Source organism: Martes martes, assembly GCF_963455335.1.
Source record: "Martes martes genome assembly, chromosome: 11".
Lineage (NCBI taxonomy): Eukaryota > Metazoa > Chordata > Mammalia > Carnivora > Mustelidae > Martes > Martes martes.
In genome coordinates this window covers 76,006,703-76,025,736 of record NC_137899.1, presented here as the reverse complement: position 1 = coordinate 76,025,736, position 19,034 = coordinate 76,006,703, and the positions used below count along the sequence as shown (strand labels likewise).

At 31.8% G+C, this 19,034-nt stretch overlaps 1 protein-coding gene across 1 annotated transcript in view; it reads left to right on the top strand.

The window, feature by feature from the left end:
* ASZ1 (ankyrin repeat, SAM and basic leucine zipper domain containing 1) overlaps positions 1-18,631 on the top strand; it is a gene marked incomplete at both ends in the record, with an annotated part of 54,795 nt that extends 36,164 nt beyond the window's left edge. The window contains 9 exons of the mRNA XM_080818843.1: positions 3,801-3,912; positions 4,437-4,571; positions 5,725-5,849; positions 6,704-6,779; positions 8,012-8,068; positions 8,979-9,088; positions 14,244-14,349; positions 15,148-15,261; positions 18,479-18,631. Of these exons, the coding sequence (XP_080674969.1) occupies positions 3,801-3,912; positions 4,437-4,571; positions 5,725-5,849; positions 6,704-6,779; positions 8,012-8,068; positions 8,979-9,088; positions 14,244-14,349; positions 15,148-15,261; positions 18,479-18,631 (988 nt within the window). The remainder of the gene's footprint in view (positions 1-3,800; positions 3,913-4,436; positions 4,572-5,724; positions 5,850-6,703; positions 6,780-8,011; positions 8,069-8,978; positions 9,089-14,243; positions 14,350-15,147; positions 15,262-18,478) is intronic.
* Between the last annotated feature and the right edge of the window lie 403 nt (positions 18,632-19,034).

Here is a 19,034-nt window from a genome sequence, read left to right as displayed (position 1 = left end):
AAGAATCCTTCTCTCCCCCCTCAAAATTGTCAATGCAACATTACTGATGTTATCAATAACTTTAATAACTCTTTAGAAGCTAAGTAATAAACCTTCTAGGTAATGTAGACAGTATTACAAGAGTTTGCTGTTCAATTCAGTAAATTCAACTTTTCTTAGAAGAAACCAATGCAACACTTTTGTAACACATTTTTCAGTAGTAATCTGAAGCTTCTTAGTAAGCAAACTATGCTGGCCCAGTACTTTTCTTATCTAGGAGGAAGTAAGCATCTCTGAGAAACAATTTATGTCCATGTGATTTGAACAAAAGTTGCCATCTCTGCTGATTTCCAAGATTCTAAGAGAAGTTGATATTTCAAACAACCTCAATTTTCTGTGAAATTTCAGAACAAATTTCAGTACAAAATCAGAAGTTTCACTTAAAATTTTCAGTGATAAATTTCAAACAAATGGGACACTCACACTTTCATGTCACCTTCTCTGGATATTCTGCCAGAGTGTCACTTCTTCCAGATTATATTTTAGCCAACTTACTTTATTTAGGTTTCCAATTTTGCCATCTTGTGGAGTGAGTTTATGAAATTTATCCCATATTTCATAATCAAATACATAAAAAATTTAGAAAAAGAGAACTTGAGATTTCTGTATATCAGGATAGATTATAAAAAGTGATTTTCAGGAGATTTGGGGGGGGATAAACAATCTTATTTCAATAATACACCAACACTGATCTTTCAACAAAAATTACTTATTTCCCAACCTGTTTTCTCATCTCTAAAGTGAGAATAAGTTCTACTTTATAAGGTGGTATTGAGCAGTGAATGAGGTAACTGCCTAGCCCTGCATAATGATTTTGTTTCTCCAAATTAATAAGTCAATGCTGAGGTTACCAAATTTTGATGATTCTGTGTTCTAAATTGGTGTTTACATGTAAGTTGTTTTTTACATGGGTTGAACTATATGAACTAGACTTCTGTAAATTAGAAAGAAATAATTCTGCCTTGTTGATTTTAATTCTTTTCAGTGATGGCTTATCATGAGTTCAGCAAGTTGAAATAGTAATTGTAACTAATGTGTGTATTCCATGAGATCTTGTATCCTGCAACCTTACTAATTCATTTATTAGTTCTAGTACTTTTATTTGGTAGATTTCATCAGGTTTTCTACATAGACATACAGTGCTATCTGTGAATAAAGATAATTTTACTTATTTTTCTACCTAGCTGCCTGTTTTTTCTTGTTTTATTGCACTGGCTAGATCTTGAAATACAATGTTGAATAGAAGTGATGAGAGCAGACATCTTTGTCTTGTTTCTGATCTTAGGAGGAAAGTGTTCACTCTTTCACCATTAAGTATGTTAGCTATAAAGTTTTCCAGTTGAGGAAGTTCTCTTCTACTCTTACATTGCTAAGAATTTTATTAGATGTTAGATTTTGTAAAATGCTTGTTCTGCATTTATTGAGATTATCTTGTGGTTTTCTTTTTTTGGTCAAATGTCAAAACTAATCTTGCATTCTCAGGATAATTATACTCGGTTATGATGTATTATTCCTTTTATGTATTTTTGGATTCTGTTTGCCAAAATTTGTTGAGAATTTCTGCATCTGTGCTCAGTTAATATTATTGGTGTATAGTTTTCTTTCCTTGCAATGTCTTTCTCTAATTTTTGTTATTAGAGTAATTCTTGCTAATAGAATGAATTGGGAAGGATTCTGTTTCAGTTTACTCGAAGAGTTTGAGTAGAACTGGTATTATTTTTTTCATTAACTGTTTGGTGGAATTCACCAGTGAAGCCTCTGGGCCTGCTGTTTTCTCTGTGGGAGGTTTTTATTTATTAATTTAATTTTTTTACAAATATAGGACCATTCAGGTTCTTTATTTTTGAGTGTGCTTTGGTAGTTTTAATCTTTTGAGAAATTTGTCCATTTCATCTAAGTTGTCCAATTTATTGGCAGAAATTTGTTCATAATATTCCCTTATACTTTTAAACTATGGAGAATCTGTATTGATGTCACCTCTCTTATTCTTGATACTGGTAATTTGTGTCTTTTTATCTTGATCAATTTGGTTATATGCTTGTCAATTTTATTGATTTTCTCCTCTTACTGAGGATCTGAATAAGGTGAAGAAGTATGCAGTATGGAGGTCTAGGAAAAGGTGGAGGGAACAGCCCCAGAATAGTCCTTGGAAGGGGGAGAACTTGGCATTTTCAAAGAGAATAACCTCTGAGTGGTCAAGAGCAGAAGCATAGAGAGCAGTTACAAGGCTATTACAAGATATATAGGTCAGAGAAAGATGATGATGTCTTACACTGCTTATAGTGATGAACAGGATCGTGCGAAGTAGTTAGATTCAGAACATATTATGAAGGTAGAGCTGGTAGGACCAGCTGATGACTTGTGTATGACTCCATATACAAGAGGCATAAATGGAGTCATGGAGAAGAGTCATAAATTATGCTTAGTCTTAGGCTGGAGTTATGTGGTTAATGGTAATTTTGTGAAATAGGAAGATTGGAAGGAGAAGATTTGGGCTGTTACAGAGAAGGTGGGATGAAGAAAAGGCATCAAGAGGTTTAATTTAGACTTAGTGGAGAATTTGAATGAGTCGGCCTATAATTTTATTCTGTTGTATGTATTTCCCATATTTTAAGTTATCCAGGCAATTCACTCATTATTTTGTAAAGATTGTCTGTCTAAAGCCACTATGTAGGAGATATTCAAGATAGAAGAGGCAATGCTTGACAGCTACCATAGCATATAATTTCTAAGAAAACATTGAAATTTTAATAACACTATGAAATAGGAGAAAGAAGTGTGTGAATCTTTTTGTGCTAAAGACATTAGTATAAAGTGATCAGATTCAGGATATACCTTATGTTAACAATCCTTATAGAGAAATTTACAGGTCATGTATGTAATGTGAGTTACCAAGATTAACTTCCTTAATGAGATTAAAACAGAATTCTGAAGTTATTTAATAATTTGTTATTCTTTTGTGAAATGCTTTCCATATAAATCAGATATTTGAGGCAACTTAGGAAGATTGAGCCCAGAATCCCAGACCTCCTTTAAAACAGACCAAGGTACTAAGTTCAGCCCACATAGAACTAATAGAATCTTTCTAGTATCCTTTGTAATAGAACCAGAAGCTGACTAACTTCCAGGAGGAGAGGGATTGAATCTCTATTTTGAGAAATGATATAATAGAGGGAAACCACTGTGCTCTCTCAGAAAATAGTCTCAGAGAGTCTGGCTAAACTATTAAACTAATTTCTTTCCTGATTAGAGTAAAACTCCAAGACAGTGTAAAATTCTTTCCGGCTTAAACTAAAATAGAATCATAATGGACTACATCAAGAAATAAGAGAAAATTTTAAACTTTTATTTTATTAAATGTAATAAATAAAAGCATTTAATAAGTATGAGCAGTACTGAGGGAACAGGGACCTTATTTGTGTCACTAGTCACTATATTCCCAGGATAAGCATTGTGGGTACTCTGATAGTTTTCTATATTAATATGTAAATTAACGAAACCTCATATTAGGAAGTATGGCTTGTTTAGTGATTTTCTAAACACATGTCCTCACTAGAGGGTGCTGTGTAAGCATTCAATACTTAAAAGTGTCTTCACATTTGCTGGGAGATTGGATTTTTAAATCATCTGATTTATTAAAAGCTTTCATTTCCTTTGCTTTCAAAACAATATTTTGGTATTGGATATGGTAAAATTCATGAAATTGAGTAGCTATTAATGGCAGCATTAACACAGATGTTTCTTTTCTTCCTCCTCTTCAGGAGACTTATGACTCCAATCATGTATGCTGCCCGGGATGGTCACCCTCAGGTTGTTGCTCTCCTTGTTGCTCATGGAGCAGAAGTTAATACCCAGGATGAGAATGGTTATACTGTGAGAACTGATTGCACAATGTTCCTTTTTATATCTTGTCATAATCAGTAGTCCACAAAAAAGTCTTTAAGAAGTAAAAATTACAGAGGGGCTGGGTTATAATTGCTGTTTGGTGAAGAAAACCACTGAAACGAAAAAAAAGAAAAAAAGGAATGATCTGTCTCTTTTTGTCCTCACCCTTGACAGAAGAAGCTGTAACACACAGCAAAGCCTGGGTTTCAGAGTATACATAGAATTCATTTTTACAGAAAACAGTTCAGGGATTAGCAGATATATTATTTCATTCTCTAATATCACTTGACTACATTATTTGGTTTTATAAAATTGGTGAGCACTGGCAGTCTGCTTTGCAGTTACAACTTTGGAAATATGTTTACATTATATTGTAAAATGAAGAGATTGAATCATTCTGTTAATTAACCATGTTCACTTTTTTATTGTGTCATAAATACTGTTGAAAAGTTTTCCTTTCTGTCTCATATATACTCCCTCACTTTAAACATCTTCTTTTCCCTCACTTACAGGCTTTAACATGGGCAGCACGTCAGGGTCATAAAAATGTAGTTTTGAAGTTGCTTGAACTTGGAGCTAATAAAATGCTACAAACCAAAGATGGAAAGACACCAAGTGAGATTGCAAAAAGAAATAAACATCTAGAGGTATCCTATATATTAATTTTTCTCTGGCATGTTACATTATTATTTCAGAACTTTGTATTATTTTGTTAGAACTGTTCTAATGGTGTAGCTGGCTATTATTAAATGCTTAAATATGTAATCTTCCTTTGGCCAGTTAATGAAAACTTTATTTTACTAGAGTACTCACTCTTACTAAATAAGAGGTATTTATAATGTGGTAATTTAAAAGCTATATAAAGAAATAATAAATTCTTATTCTGTCCCTAGAAATAAAATTGTAATAGACCATTTAACAATTCGAACTGGTCCAGACTTTTAAAAATTAACTAGTGTTTTGAGAAAGCTAGTAAAATGTCAAAATTTGAACATGTAATTAAAATGTTTTTTAATTTTAATTAATACATATTAAACATTTTTAAAATTAAATCCTTTAAGCTACATTTACTCCTATACATGTGACAAGGTATATAATAAAATGATAACATATTTGGGTGGATGATCTACTGTCATTCACATATTAAGTCAATAATAAATATTTACCATACATTAAATCACTTTATTGATACAGACTTTCAGTCTGAATAGTAAAGCTTTTGGCCAAAGGCCTATAATTTCTAAGCAAGGATATAATACAGTACAACTATGTAAAACTAACATATAGTTCAAGAGCTTCTAAACCTGAGTTTCTGAATTTGAAAGCATGTAACATTCCATAAGTTCCATCACATAATCAAACCATGCCACTTCTACTGCATGGAAAATAACTTTCTCTATATTTTAAGCAATCTGATAAACATGCCTTTCATTTTCTAACTCAAATCTGCATTTCCAAAATTATTCTAGAGTAATTACTAATTACTGACATAATTACTAATTACTAATGTGAAACTTCAAAAAGAAATTATTGTTTTTCTTCTAAGCTTTGAAAATTTGGAAAATTTAATTAGTTTACTGCATTATTAAATTTAGGGTAGATGACACTGAATTTGACATATTAAATTTATGAACATCAAAGATTATTTTGTGTTATAAGTTGTTTTTTAAAGAGATCTGATTTTGTGTTCTGGCTGATTATGTGGCATAACCCTGACTTACTAAAAAGTTAGATTCTAAGTGTAGGTGATAGTATATAATAATGTTAACTGTATTTGAATGGCTTGTTAACTTTTTGCAGATCTTCAATTTTCTTTCTTTAACTTTAAATCCATTGGAGGGAAAGCTTCAACAGCTAACTAAAGAAGAGACTATTTGTAAACTATTGACGACAGATTCTGATAAAGAAAAAGATCACATATTTAGGTAAATAACATGTTTTCATTCAGTAAAATATCTATAAATAATTAAAAAGTATGCATGTCTTTAGCTTTAGTAAATATGCTTGTAAATATGCAAAAAAACTTTTGCAAGCATTTTTTAATATCACTGAGAAATGTGTGGATTTTAAAAATGCTTTTTTCTCCAGAATTTTAGAAAAATTTTATGTGTGTGTACTAACAGTAATGAGAATAATTTCTGACTTTAAATAAAATAATAACAATGAAATTTCTTTTTTTTTAAGTTTTTTTAAAATTTTATTTATTTATTTGACAGTAGAGAGGCAGGCAGAGAGAGAGGGGAAAGCAGGCTCCCTGCTGAGCAGAGAGCCAGATGTGGGGCTCGATCCCAGAACCCTAAGATCATGACCTGAGCTGAAGGCAGAGGCTTAACACACTGAGCCACCCAGGCGCCCCTACAATGAAATTTATTTATAAAAAAAGTCAAAGATTACATTTTTGTTAGTGTTCAAACTAGACTGCATCTTGCTTTCTAATTCTTTTTAGCAAATTTCTGACTTTATAAGCTAAAATTAAAAATACATTGTTTACTAAACACACTTCACTACATGGCCACAAAATTGTCTCTGCTTACCCACATTTAAAATTATTAAATCTTTACTTTCTACAATTAAAGAGATTTTCATGTATAGAGACCTCGCAAGGAACATACATATAGGCAACTGTTTTACTGTCATCGTTTTCTCTGTTTACTTAGGTCTTCACTCAAGAAACCTTCCTTATTTCTTTGATATAACATAGGTCTAGTGTGTAAATTTGCAACTATGATTGTGCACTTACAGTCTGTTCTGAAATTAACATTTCTATAAATATGTATAGTTCATATACAGCATTTGGAGATCTGGAAGTATTTTTACATGGTCTTGGACTTGAACATATGACAGATTTATTAAAGGTAAGATCTTGTGTGAGATACATTGATATGCTTATTTGTTAACTAAATATTAACTCATAAGCATGCTGATATAAAAGTGCCAAGTACACTTTTCTCCATAATTTGTAATAGATCCCATTTTAAACTTAAAAACATTTGAAAATTTGTTACTCTAGAAATTTATATAAATTTGAATCTGGCTGGAATAGACAGCTTTTACTCACTGCCTGAAACCTTACAGAACTCCTCCTTATACTTTTACGCCCTTTGTTTTTACAGTTTCTGATCTTCCCATATAGAATATTAGAAGCATGATTTTCAGTCAAACAAATCTGGTATCAGATTCTTGCTCTAATGATTAACTGAAATATGTTACTTAAATCTCTTTTTTCATAAGGATGATAATACCTAGTTTAGGATTGTCATAGAGATTAAATTAGATCATATGCCTAGCATTGTTATAGATACTTTGGGTATGTATTACGGGGTTTGAATAGATGACAGTTATCAGCCATTTAGCTGATATGAAGCAGTAAAGCACTATTTGAGATATGCTCTCTTTAGGAATATACACACTCTGTTTAGGTAGTTCAGAACTGGGCTTCATTTTACAATCTTGAAACTTCTTTTTTTTTTTTAGATTTTGTTTATTTATTTGACAGAGGGAGATCATAGGTAGGCAGAGAGACAGGCAGAGGTGGGGGGAAGCAGGCTCCCTGTTGAGCCCCGTTGTGGGGCTCGATCCCAGGACCCTGAGATCATGACCTGAGCCGAAAGCAGAGGCTTAGCTTACTGAGCCACCGAGGTGCCCCTTGAAACTTCTTCCTATTTGAGAAATACTGAGTAAAACTAAATGTTATTGATTACTTAATATGCAAGTAGAAATTTAAAAATATTCATAAAATATAATGTTAATCAAATTTTATAAAACTCTTTCTACTTATGTGAGCAGATATGTTATAATGATTTTCTTTGAATCTGGGAAACTGGCTATGTTTGTACTTTTTTAGGTAATTACATATATAATGACACTCTACTGTCTACCCTATAGACAGTATACTACTACTGTAGTATAGTTCTATACCTACATATCCTATTCCCATTTAGAACTGAAAGTTATTTAGGAGGGTAGCATATAACTGACTAATTTAGGACAGTTGCCTACTTCCCTTTCTTATGTTGTATTTGTATCAAAATGTTGCATTTTTTCTATTCTACAGGAAAGAGATATAACCTTTTTTTCTATTCTACAGGAAAGAGATATAACCTTAAGACACCTTTTGACCATGAGGAAAGATGAATTTACAAAGGTTAGTGTCAGTTTCAAAAACTCCAGACATTCGTTCATATTTTAAGGATTCTGGATGCTTTTATTTTCTATTTTAAAAATCCTAGAGGTACAGACTTTAAATTGTCTTTTGATAGGTTTTTTATTAGATATGATTATGAATAACATATTTAAAATCTTTTACAGTATGAATTTGCTTTTTTCTTCAGATTAATCATGGCATCTCAATTAAAACTGCTGCTTCATTTCTAAATCTGAAATAGTTTTATAAAACAATTTACTTAGAAATAAGAGGTGGCTTTTTTTGTACATAGGTATGCATATGTGTCCTCCAAATACCACCTTTTGCTAGGTTCTCAAAAAGATCAAGACCTATTATTTTGCCATCTAGTATTATTAAGTAACAATTGGAAAATAAGCTTAGGAAACACTATAGATACTTTAATAGAATACCTGAAAAGTAATAATCTTCCTCCATGAATACATTGGAAACTTGAAATCTTCAGTATTACAATAAGTCAAAATAAACATACTACTTAGTTTAATCCAGGAGAGAAAATTTAGTTAGTTAGTACTAAAAGTAAAGACAAAAGAAGACATAATCCTTATTTAATCACTGATAATATTTTGAATAATACTTTGAAGGAAAAATTGTTTTACTGTGGTGGTTTTGGAAATTTTAATATCTTATAATTTGCTTTTAGAATCCAGTTTTGCAAAAAATTGGCTATAGTCACTAGATATCTTTTTAATGATATAACCTTGTCAGTCACAAGTAAAAGTAAACCATCTACTTTTCAGTGTGTTTCTTACTTGTTTTTTTGTTTTTTCAAGATGTGAATTAATCAAGTAGAAAACTTCTTTAGTAATATTGAATATTAAATTACTCAAGTATGACTGTCCTGTTGCACCTTAAAATTATTTTTACTTAGAATGGAATTACCAGTAAAGATCAGCAAAAAATTCTGGCTGCTCTTAAAGAACTAGAAGTAGAAGAGATAAAATTTGGAGAATTACCTGAAGTGGCAAAGTTGGAAATCAGGTAAAATTAACATTAATATTGTTTAGAATCAGCTGTTCTTAAAAAAGAACTAAAATGTTTAATTTTGATAGTTTCTGAGTCTTTTTACTTGATAGTCATTTTCCCAATGAAATGGATAGTTCATTTTACAATATATTGTGTTCTGAAGTAGGAGGTACTTTATAACATCAATTTTTATAAAGTCATTTTACCAAAAAGCAAAACAGTGCATCTTCTTGTTAACTCAGCTAGAAACATTCTTTTATTTCTTCATTGCCTTTTGTTAAATGAACTATACGAGACCCCATGCTTTTTGTAGTAAAGCTTGAATTCTTTGTTGAAAATTCAGAGTAGTAATTTTTTCACAGGGCAATAAGAAAGTATTTGCAGTGTAGTTCAGCTGTGTTTTCAGCCTTACTCTTTAAGGAATTATGTTGTCAATATATAAAGCTCAGTTTCAATATTGTAAACATGTCAAGCACTGATTATTAGTAATATTAGTAATCTAAAACCTATTTTAAAAATAATTATATTTTTTTAATATTTTGTGGGGCAGTAAATTGCTTAACTTTTAAAGTGAAATAATTATAGAATTACAGGGAACTGTAAAGAGATGTTCAGGAAGGTCCCATGCATTCTTTACTCAGTCTTGCCCAGTACTAATATCTTGTATAACTGTAGTACAATATTAAAACCAGAAAACTGACATATGTGATACAATCCACATAGCTTATTTGTAGTTCACCAGTTAAATATGTGTTCATTTGTATGTATATGTATCGCTTTATTCAGTCTTATCTCGTGTGTATCTTCATGTAACCACTGCCACAATCACTATACTTACTACCATAAATCTCCTTCACACTACTCCCTTATAGACAGACCATCCCCCCATCCCTAACAATCAATAATTTGTTGTCCATCTTGATAATGATATTATTCATGATAATGTTATTATTCATGAATGTTACCTAAATGGAATCATACAGTATGCATCCTTTTTTGATTTGCTTTTTTCGCTCATCCTAATTCCCGTAAGTTTTATCCAAGTTCTATCTTATAAATATACTTACAAATGCAGTACTATCAGCACTAATGTATCCTGTCTAAAAGTAACATTGCAACTATAATGAACACTGCAACTAAAATAAACATAAACATATATAAAAATAAATGATAGATGTCCACATTTTAGTATTTAGGGAAGTTTTCCATGAGATAGTTTAGATGATCCAGATTTCTCTAAAAAGCTTATTGCAAGATGGAATTATTTCTCTTAACTTTTTCCTTATAAGATGATCTTTATTCAAAATAATGCCTCAATATTGTCTCATAATAATATTATAACTCTTAAATATTTCAACATTTTTAAATATTTGAAAGGATTTCAGTTGTGAGAACTTAAAATCAGCAAAACTTCTTGAATCTCTGTTACTTTTCTTAATTTTTTTAACTTAAAGTTAACTTTTTAACTTTTTAACCATAAGTTAAAAAAAGGAATATTTTAAGTTCTATGTGAACTAAATTGGAAATTAAAAATTTTAATGTAACTTATTTATATGATGACAGAGTTGCCTGTAAGAATTTACTTTGTGGAATTTAATAGACAAGAATGTGCAGAATCCTGAATGGTTCACTTATTAAAACTGCTGGATTTTTAAAAAAATATAACTGGCAGACATATATTCCAGGAATTTGACCTTGTTATTAAATCACAGACTTTGTTTACATGCTGTTATGAAAAAGGTTTTACTTCCCATTTGTTCAAAGTCATTCTTTAAAGAAGAAATTAGTCATTAAGTCATAAGAAAACTAACAGCAGGAAAAGTTGAACTGATTGATTATAATCTTCTGGTAATGTGACTTCAACAATCTAGCTACTGATTTATTTTATAATACTTTCCTTCTATGTGTTAAATTTTCTAAAATAGTCTGTTACAAGAACACATGCACAGTACATTTACTTTTTTCTACACTTAGCGTTACTATGTTTGCAGAATTAGAGAATGCAATTTAAAAATAATAACTATTCCGTTACTACCTTGACATATTTTGAACTGAAATAGTAAGCTTTCATCCATATCTTGACATTTTCAACAGTTTATGTCCAGACCTTTTCTCTGAGCCTACCTGACATTTACTCAAATATATCAAAAACATCTCATAACTGTGTCCATTAAGGAAACTATTTCTCCTCTAAAAAGAAGATACAGAATTTATATAAAAATATATTGTTCACATCTATTATTTATAAACATTCCAAAATTAGAAACTCTAAATATTTAACATCAGGGGAATGGTTGAATTACATTGCATTAATATATTCTATTCTGTCCTTCAAATTATTTTAAGACTTTAAAAAATACTCATAAGTATAAAAGGCAAATATTAAATGGAGTATGAGGTATAATACCAGTTGTATAAATGCATATGAAAAATACTGGAAGAAAATGTGTGCTGTAAGGAGATACTCTAGCAGAGTGCCCTCTTTAATACCCACCACCAGGCTTACCCAACCTCCCAGCCCCCTCCCCTCCAAAACCCTCAGTTTGTTTCTCAGAGTCTACATTCTCTCATAGCTTGTCTCCCCCTCCGATTTCCCCCAACTCACATCTATCTCCCAATGTCTTCCGTATTATTCCTTATGCTCCACAAGTAAGTAAAACTGTATGATAATTGACTCTCTGCTTGACTTATTTGACTCAGCATAATCTCCTCCAGTCCCATCCATGTTGATACAAAAGTTGGGTATTCATCCTTTCTGATGGAGACATAATACTCCATTGTAGATAAGGACCATATCTTCTTTATCCATTTGTCTGTTGAAGGGCATCTTGGTTCTTTCCACAGTTTGGCCACTGTGGCCATTGCTGCTGTGAACATTGGAGTGCAGATGGCCCTTCTTTTCACTACATCTGTATCTTTGAGGTAAATACTCAATAGTGCAGTTGCAGGGTCATAAGGTAGCTCTATTTTTAATTTCTTAAGGAATCTCCACATTGTTTTCCAAAGTGGCTGCACCAACTTGCATTCCCACCAATAGTGTAAGAGGGTTCCCCTTTCTCCACATCCTCTCCAATACTTGTTTTTCCCTGTCTTGTTGATTTTGGCCTTTCTAACTGTATAAGGTGGTATCTCAGTGTTTCGATTCGAATCTCCATGATGGCTAATGATGATGAACATTTTTTCATGTCTGTTAGCCATTTGTATGTCTTCTTTGGAGAAGTGTCTGTTCATGTCTTCTGCCCATTTTTTGATGTTATTATCTGTTTTGTGTGTGTTGAGTTTGAGGAATTCTTTATAGATCTTGGATATCAGCCCTTTGTCTGTAGTGTCTTTTGTGGATATCTTCTCCCATTCTGTGGGTTGCCTCTTGTTTTGTTGACTGTTTCCTTTGCTGTGCAGAAGCTTTTTATCTTGATGAAGTCCCAAAAGTTCATTTTTGCTTTTGTTTCCTTTGCCTTTGGAGACATATCTTGAAAGAAGTTGCTGTGGCCGATGTCGAAGAGGTTACTGCCTATGTTCTCCTCTAGGATTTTGATAGATTCCTGCCCTACGTTGAGGTCTTTTATCCATTCCGAGTTTACCTTTGTGTATGGTGTAAGAGAATGGTTGAGTTTCATTCTTCTACACATAGCTGTCCAATTTTCCCAGCACCATTTATTGAAGAGATTGTCTTTTTTCCACTGTATATTTTTTCCTGCTTTGTCGAAGATTATTTGACCATAGAGTTGAGGGTCCATATCTGGGCTCTCTACTCTGTTCCACTGGTCTATATGTCTGTTTTTGTGCCAGTACTATGCTGTCTTGGTGATCACAGCTTTTTAGTAAAGCTTGAAATCAGGCAACATGATGCCCCGTTTTGTTTTTCTTTTTCAACATTTCCTTAGCGATTTGGGGTCTCTTCTGGTTCCATACAAATTTTAGGATTGTTTGTTCCAGCTCTTTGAAGAATGCCGGTGGAATTTTGGTTGGGATGGCATTGAAAGTATAGATTGTTCTGGGCAGTATAGACATGTTAACAATGTTTATTCTTCCAATCCATGAGCATGGAATGCTCTTCCATCTTTTTGCGTCTTCTTTAATTTCTTTCGTGAGTGTTCTGTAGTTCCTCGAGTACAGATCCTTTACCTCTTTGGTTAGGTTTATTCCCAGATATCTTATGGTTCTTGGTGCTAAATTTTATCCCAATACTTGACTTCACACTTTTAAAACATGGCCTATTGTTTTAATTTACACCATGTCATGCTGCAGTAAGAAATAACTTCTGTCATCCCAGAAATTTCCTTTATGCCTCTTTTTAATCCATCCCAATTAAAAATAAAATAAATAAAAATAAAAGCACTAAACTTAAAAAAATAACTTCTTAATTATTTATAATAACAAAATTTATTTCTTGAGCACATGTATCATGGCTGCACCTGAAATGGATCTCCTTCTTGTTATTATTCTGAGAATAGGCTGGAGAAACAGCCCTACCCAGGACATGTTGCTCTTATGGCACAGGGAAAAGAGACATACATTCTAACAGGAGGTGTATTGTAGAGTTCTGGGGTGGGGAGTGGGCAGCCATTCACACAGTATATGATGAATGTATAATAAAAAGTTGTGATTTTTACAACGCGCTTGGCAATATTCAGTGGCCCTGAAAATTATGCATCACAAGAAAGGTATGTATTTTCCTTTTATTCATTTAGACTGTGTAAATTTATATTCAAGTACCATCTCTGTGAAGCATTACGAATTCTCTATTCCCATTATACTAAGTTCATTATCTCCAAGTTTTAGATGTCTCAACTATAAGCTAATGTTAACATCTGCCTTATAGGAGTTGTAGGGAGGAATTAAAGAATGGTAAATGTAAAATAATCAGTGCATTGCCTTCATGTAGTAGATACTCAATATTGATACTTTTATATTCCTTCTTTATATGTGCCTTTGAATAATGAGATTATAATTCTGTGTCTTCCTCTCCTGCTGAAGCTCGAGATCCTCAAGATTGGAGACTTGTTTTCTTTGTATACCCAATGTCTAATTCATAGCTAATACATATTAGCTATTCTATAAATACTTTTAAAGAATATAGTAAATATTATGACTAGACATTGAGTAACTAACCCAGTAAAATGAAGTAAATTGCTCATATTAGTGATTCCTACTTGTTTCCTCTCTTTAGTGGTGATGAGTTCCTCAACTTTCTTCTGAAATTAAACAAACAGTGTGGCCATTTAATAACAGCTGTACAGAATATCATAACTGAGTTGCCTGTAAATTCTCACAAGGTATTCTATAAAACTTGTTAAGAAAAGTATGAGTGCTGAAGAACATTCCAGATAAGTTAATGATAATTCTCTAAACAGTGGTCTGTTAAAATTATAAGTCACATAAAATGTAAATAAGTCAATATGTTTAATTATTACTCCTTTATATACTAATTAATTAAAGAACTGTGTTCAAGTAAAGGAAAATGAGTTAGACCAAAAATTAAACTGATCTGTGTATTGAGCTTAACATTTCTTAAGGGGAATATAGTTGTTTAAAATATAAAGTGACAGGAGACCCAAGTGAAGGTTGAAACAAAACAATGTGTTGAGTGTTATTAAAAACCATATCAATATAAGGTTTGTTAATGAAGGGAAAGTTAAATAGAGAAAGTGTAAGTGACCTGTAAAAGCAAACTTTTTTTGTAGAGTTTTTCATGTGATTTGGTTTTAGCTATTTGTTTATAGTGAAAAATACTTAATGCACTTGTTTTCCTCTGATATTTATGTAACACTAATATAGGGGTCTTATCATTCTTAAAACCTTCATGAATTTATTTGTTCACCATAAATTCTATTATTACTAAATATTAGTCTCCATAAAGTCATATATACATATATTTTATAAATGTATTCAAGAAACTGATGTGACTATATAAAATCACTAACTTCTTTTTGGCGTCAGAATTTATCCTGAACAAAAAATGCTTTTCAGTTACATAATTTAATGGGTGAGAATACTCTGTAATTTTTGTAGGTACAAAGTTATAAACCATCATTTCCCATTCTTTAAAATGTGACTTTTGAAAATATTCACAGATAGTACTAGAATGGGCTTCTCCCCGGAATTTTACTTCAGTTTGTGAAGAACTGGTTAGTAATGTTGAAGATTTGAGTGAAGAGGTCTGCAAACTAAAAGATTTAATTCAGAAGGTATGTATTTAATATTTTGAAAGGGGAAATGATATACAAATAATATGTCAGATGATGAAGCAGTTCTGACAAAGTTCTGACTTAAGCTCCCAGTAGACAAGTGGATAAAGGAAGGAAAGAATGAAGAAATATAAGAAACAAACTTTGTGGGTTATTATAGGAACGCAGACTAAAAGAACAAGATCTATGATTTTCGTCTTTTAAATTAGCAAGGTAGAATGCATCACCATACCCATTACTGGTTATTCACCAAGTTGCTATTTTCATGTGAGACTGGTGTCACAACCTCTTTCAGAAACAGTTTGGCAAGATATGCCAAGGACCGTAAAAATATTTGTATCTATCAATAATTTAATGATTCCAAAATTGTATGTGCCATAATGTCTTATGCCAGGAGAATGATTTAACCAATTATGGTACACCCATTTGTTATAATGATATGCAGCCAAAACTATATAATGAAAATCAAGGATCACCATGTTAAAGATGTGAAGTTATATTCTTTCTTACATATAAATACACAGATGAAAAATTACGAAAATGACATGTTTATCAGTTCTGTTGATGAGATAGATTTTTAGATGAAATATTCTATTTTCTAGACTTTCTTAAAGAGTGTGGGCTTTTTTTGGTGTTGTTTCTGTATTCATATAGAACTATATATCTGGATTTAAGGACAGATGATATTCCCCCCCTTAAGAAAATTGGCTATAACAAGATCTAAGTTGCTGAAATAGGGAACTCTGTTGAAGATATGTAATAAAGGAAAACACTTTCATTTGACTTAAGAACTCACTTCTGAGTTCTCCTAGTCTATTTAATAAATATCTTTGGTATCTATAATTTTTTTGTGAAATAGCTGAAGTGTGAATGTCAGATTATTCTTTAAATTTGTAGATGTTCAACCCATAAGTCATTTGATATTTTCATTAATATTTTATCAAAAAAGGTTCTTCTCAAAATCAACTTTATACATGTTCCAGGTAATTGGTCATCCTAGCTATGACCAAATGTTCAATTGAAGGAGTCTTTTTTAAAAGTGAGTAGAAAATTGTGAAGCAAATTTTACAAAATAATAAGGGAATAAATAAATTTTAAATGGGCCAAATGAGCAGTATATCTCAGAATTCTTGTAGACAATACCTCCTTTCTAGAGAAAGAGGAATCTTAGAAGTTGTATTATCTCTGACATTTATTCATTCACAATCATAAGAGTGTCTACTGTATGTCAGGCAACTGTGCTACCCATTAGTCTCCTAACTACACTCCTTCCACTTTTGTGTTCCTTTAATTCGTACCAGTCTTCAAACAACCTTTCTCATATAAAAATCTAATTTTCTACTTTCTGAACTTGTTGACAACATGAGAATTATAGCACCACTCATCTTCACTACCTTCATCATCTTGAAGAAGTGAAGGAAAATTGTATTGATTTTACGTAGCGTGGTATTTTTCATGAAGATCCAGGGGAAATTTGGATGGACTATGTAAAGATACTTCCTGCAAAGCATCATCCTTTAATGTTTAGTATAGGAAATTCCCCCAAGACATCTTTCCTCAGGACTGGTAATTATTTGTTCTCTCCAAGATGAACTAAAAACATTTGGGGAGGGGGAAGAAGACTGAGATGAAATAAGAGAGAGAGGACAGGTTTTTCCTAAAGGAATGAAATTAAGAAGCACTGCTTTAGGGGTGACTTTGACTCTAAAACATAAATAATTCAATCAGGTACCGTGATATTTATCTTAATAATGTGTACCTATAAGGAAAAACCTTAGCTTTCTTTAGCTAAACATAAAGTCTTTTTTCTATGGCCTTCTCTACTTTAAATTTATATATTTCTATATAAGAACCAGCCTTGAAAATACATTTATTGGTTTATAATAATGGCACATACAGTTCTTTGGTCAGAAAAGTCTTAATTTTTGAGCAAGCTTTATATTGGTTTTTCTGGATTAGTCTAAAGTAGTAATCACCATGAAATTTGATTTAGGGAACTGTGAAGGCTTCCAGATATGGGAATATGCTATTATGCCTGTTAAGCTTATGATACTTCAGTTTACCAATAATAACTGAAGCAAATTTTTTAAAAAAATATGAGTTACCATAGATAAGTGTATGGAGGTAACAGAGAGGGTAGGAAAGGTCAAGGCTAGACTTTAACACCACATCACTCTCTTTCAAAGCAACACACTGACAGGCTCCTGTCAGAAAGGGTCATTCTAAGTAATTGGTTAATAAAAGGAATGGCTGTCTCAGGATTCAGTAAATGGAGCATCAGTGTCAAAAAGGAATCTGTTACTGAATGAAGCCATTTGGAAGTCAGGCCAAGAATACAGTATTAAGGAGATTGGCATTGAAGTCTGTTTTCTGCTGTAAATTTAAAAATAATTTTGCAAGCTTTTTAAATTAAATATTTACACTGTAGATTTTAGATGTAGTTATTCTTGCTAATGTTGAAAATATTTATGTCACCACTCTAGCCCAGTATGTTTCTAGTATATATCACTCTATAAATGTGCCTGATTCTTTTTATCTTTTGAAGATCTTTTGGCTTCTGCTCATTCTCCTTCTGCTCCTCCCCCATCAACTATCTCTCTCTCCTACACATACATACAACCCACACACATGGTTGGGGGGCCTTCTTTAGCAACAGAGTTCTGTAGGAGTATTTAGAAACTGACTGGGTCATGTGCTTTCATTGCTAAGAAGTCCTAAAAGAGCCACTTAAGTTTTTGTTAGTATTTGTTCCTACAATTATATTTAAATAAAGGATTAAACTTCTAGCAATAGCATTAAATCCTCTAGTTTTTGATAAATTTCTTGTATTGTAGGTATACTATAAGGATGGTTTACTAGTTTGTAAGAAATCATTTAATATTTAAATACAGAGGGAAAAATAGCAATTGTCATTGCCTGTAAGTAAAAATAGAAACATTCAAGGAACTTTATCTCTTGATAAAAAAACATGATTTTAAAATGTAATAATCTATCAAAGCATTTATTCTTAATGTGAAACTAATTCACCATGATGGGATCCTAGGCAAAAAAGATGGTTTTTTAAGACGTATGTGTCCACTTTAAATCTTCCATGGAAATCTTGCATTGGCTGCCTCTACATCAACTGAATTAACATGGATATTTTATTTTTAAAAATCAAAGATATTTTCAGTGTACTGTACATTAACTCTTTTCATTTTCTCATACTAAATATTAGTTGCAAAATGAGCAAGAAAATGATCCAACTCACATACCATTAAGGGAAGAAGTATCAACATGGAATAGCAGAATTTTGAAGAGGACGGCTATTACAGTATGCGGATTTGGGTTTCTTCTTTTTGTTTGCAAGCTAACCTTCCAGAGAAAATAACCATAACATTTGTTTTGAATAATGTATGTATAATTCAAATTACCTACGAATGTTGCTTTTAACTATTTCTGGCACAGTATAACTACATTATTTGCTGATACTCCATAGGAGAAATTATGATTGCATAGAGCAAAAAGTTTCTTTAGAAGATGGTTTGTCAGTTTGAGTTAAAAACATAATTTGCTATACTGTTATGTTAATTTTGATCAAGCAGTAAATTACAAGTGATTCTTAAGTTTGATTCTATAATTCTAAATCACATTCAAAATAAAAGTTTTATCTAATATTCTTTGACATTTAAAAGCAGTGTGTTCCTGATTTTTAAGTGTAGAGAACAAACAGGTGGCTACTAGAGGTGGGTGGGAGATGGGGGAAATAGTTGATGGGGCTTAAACAGGGCACT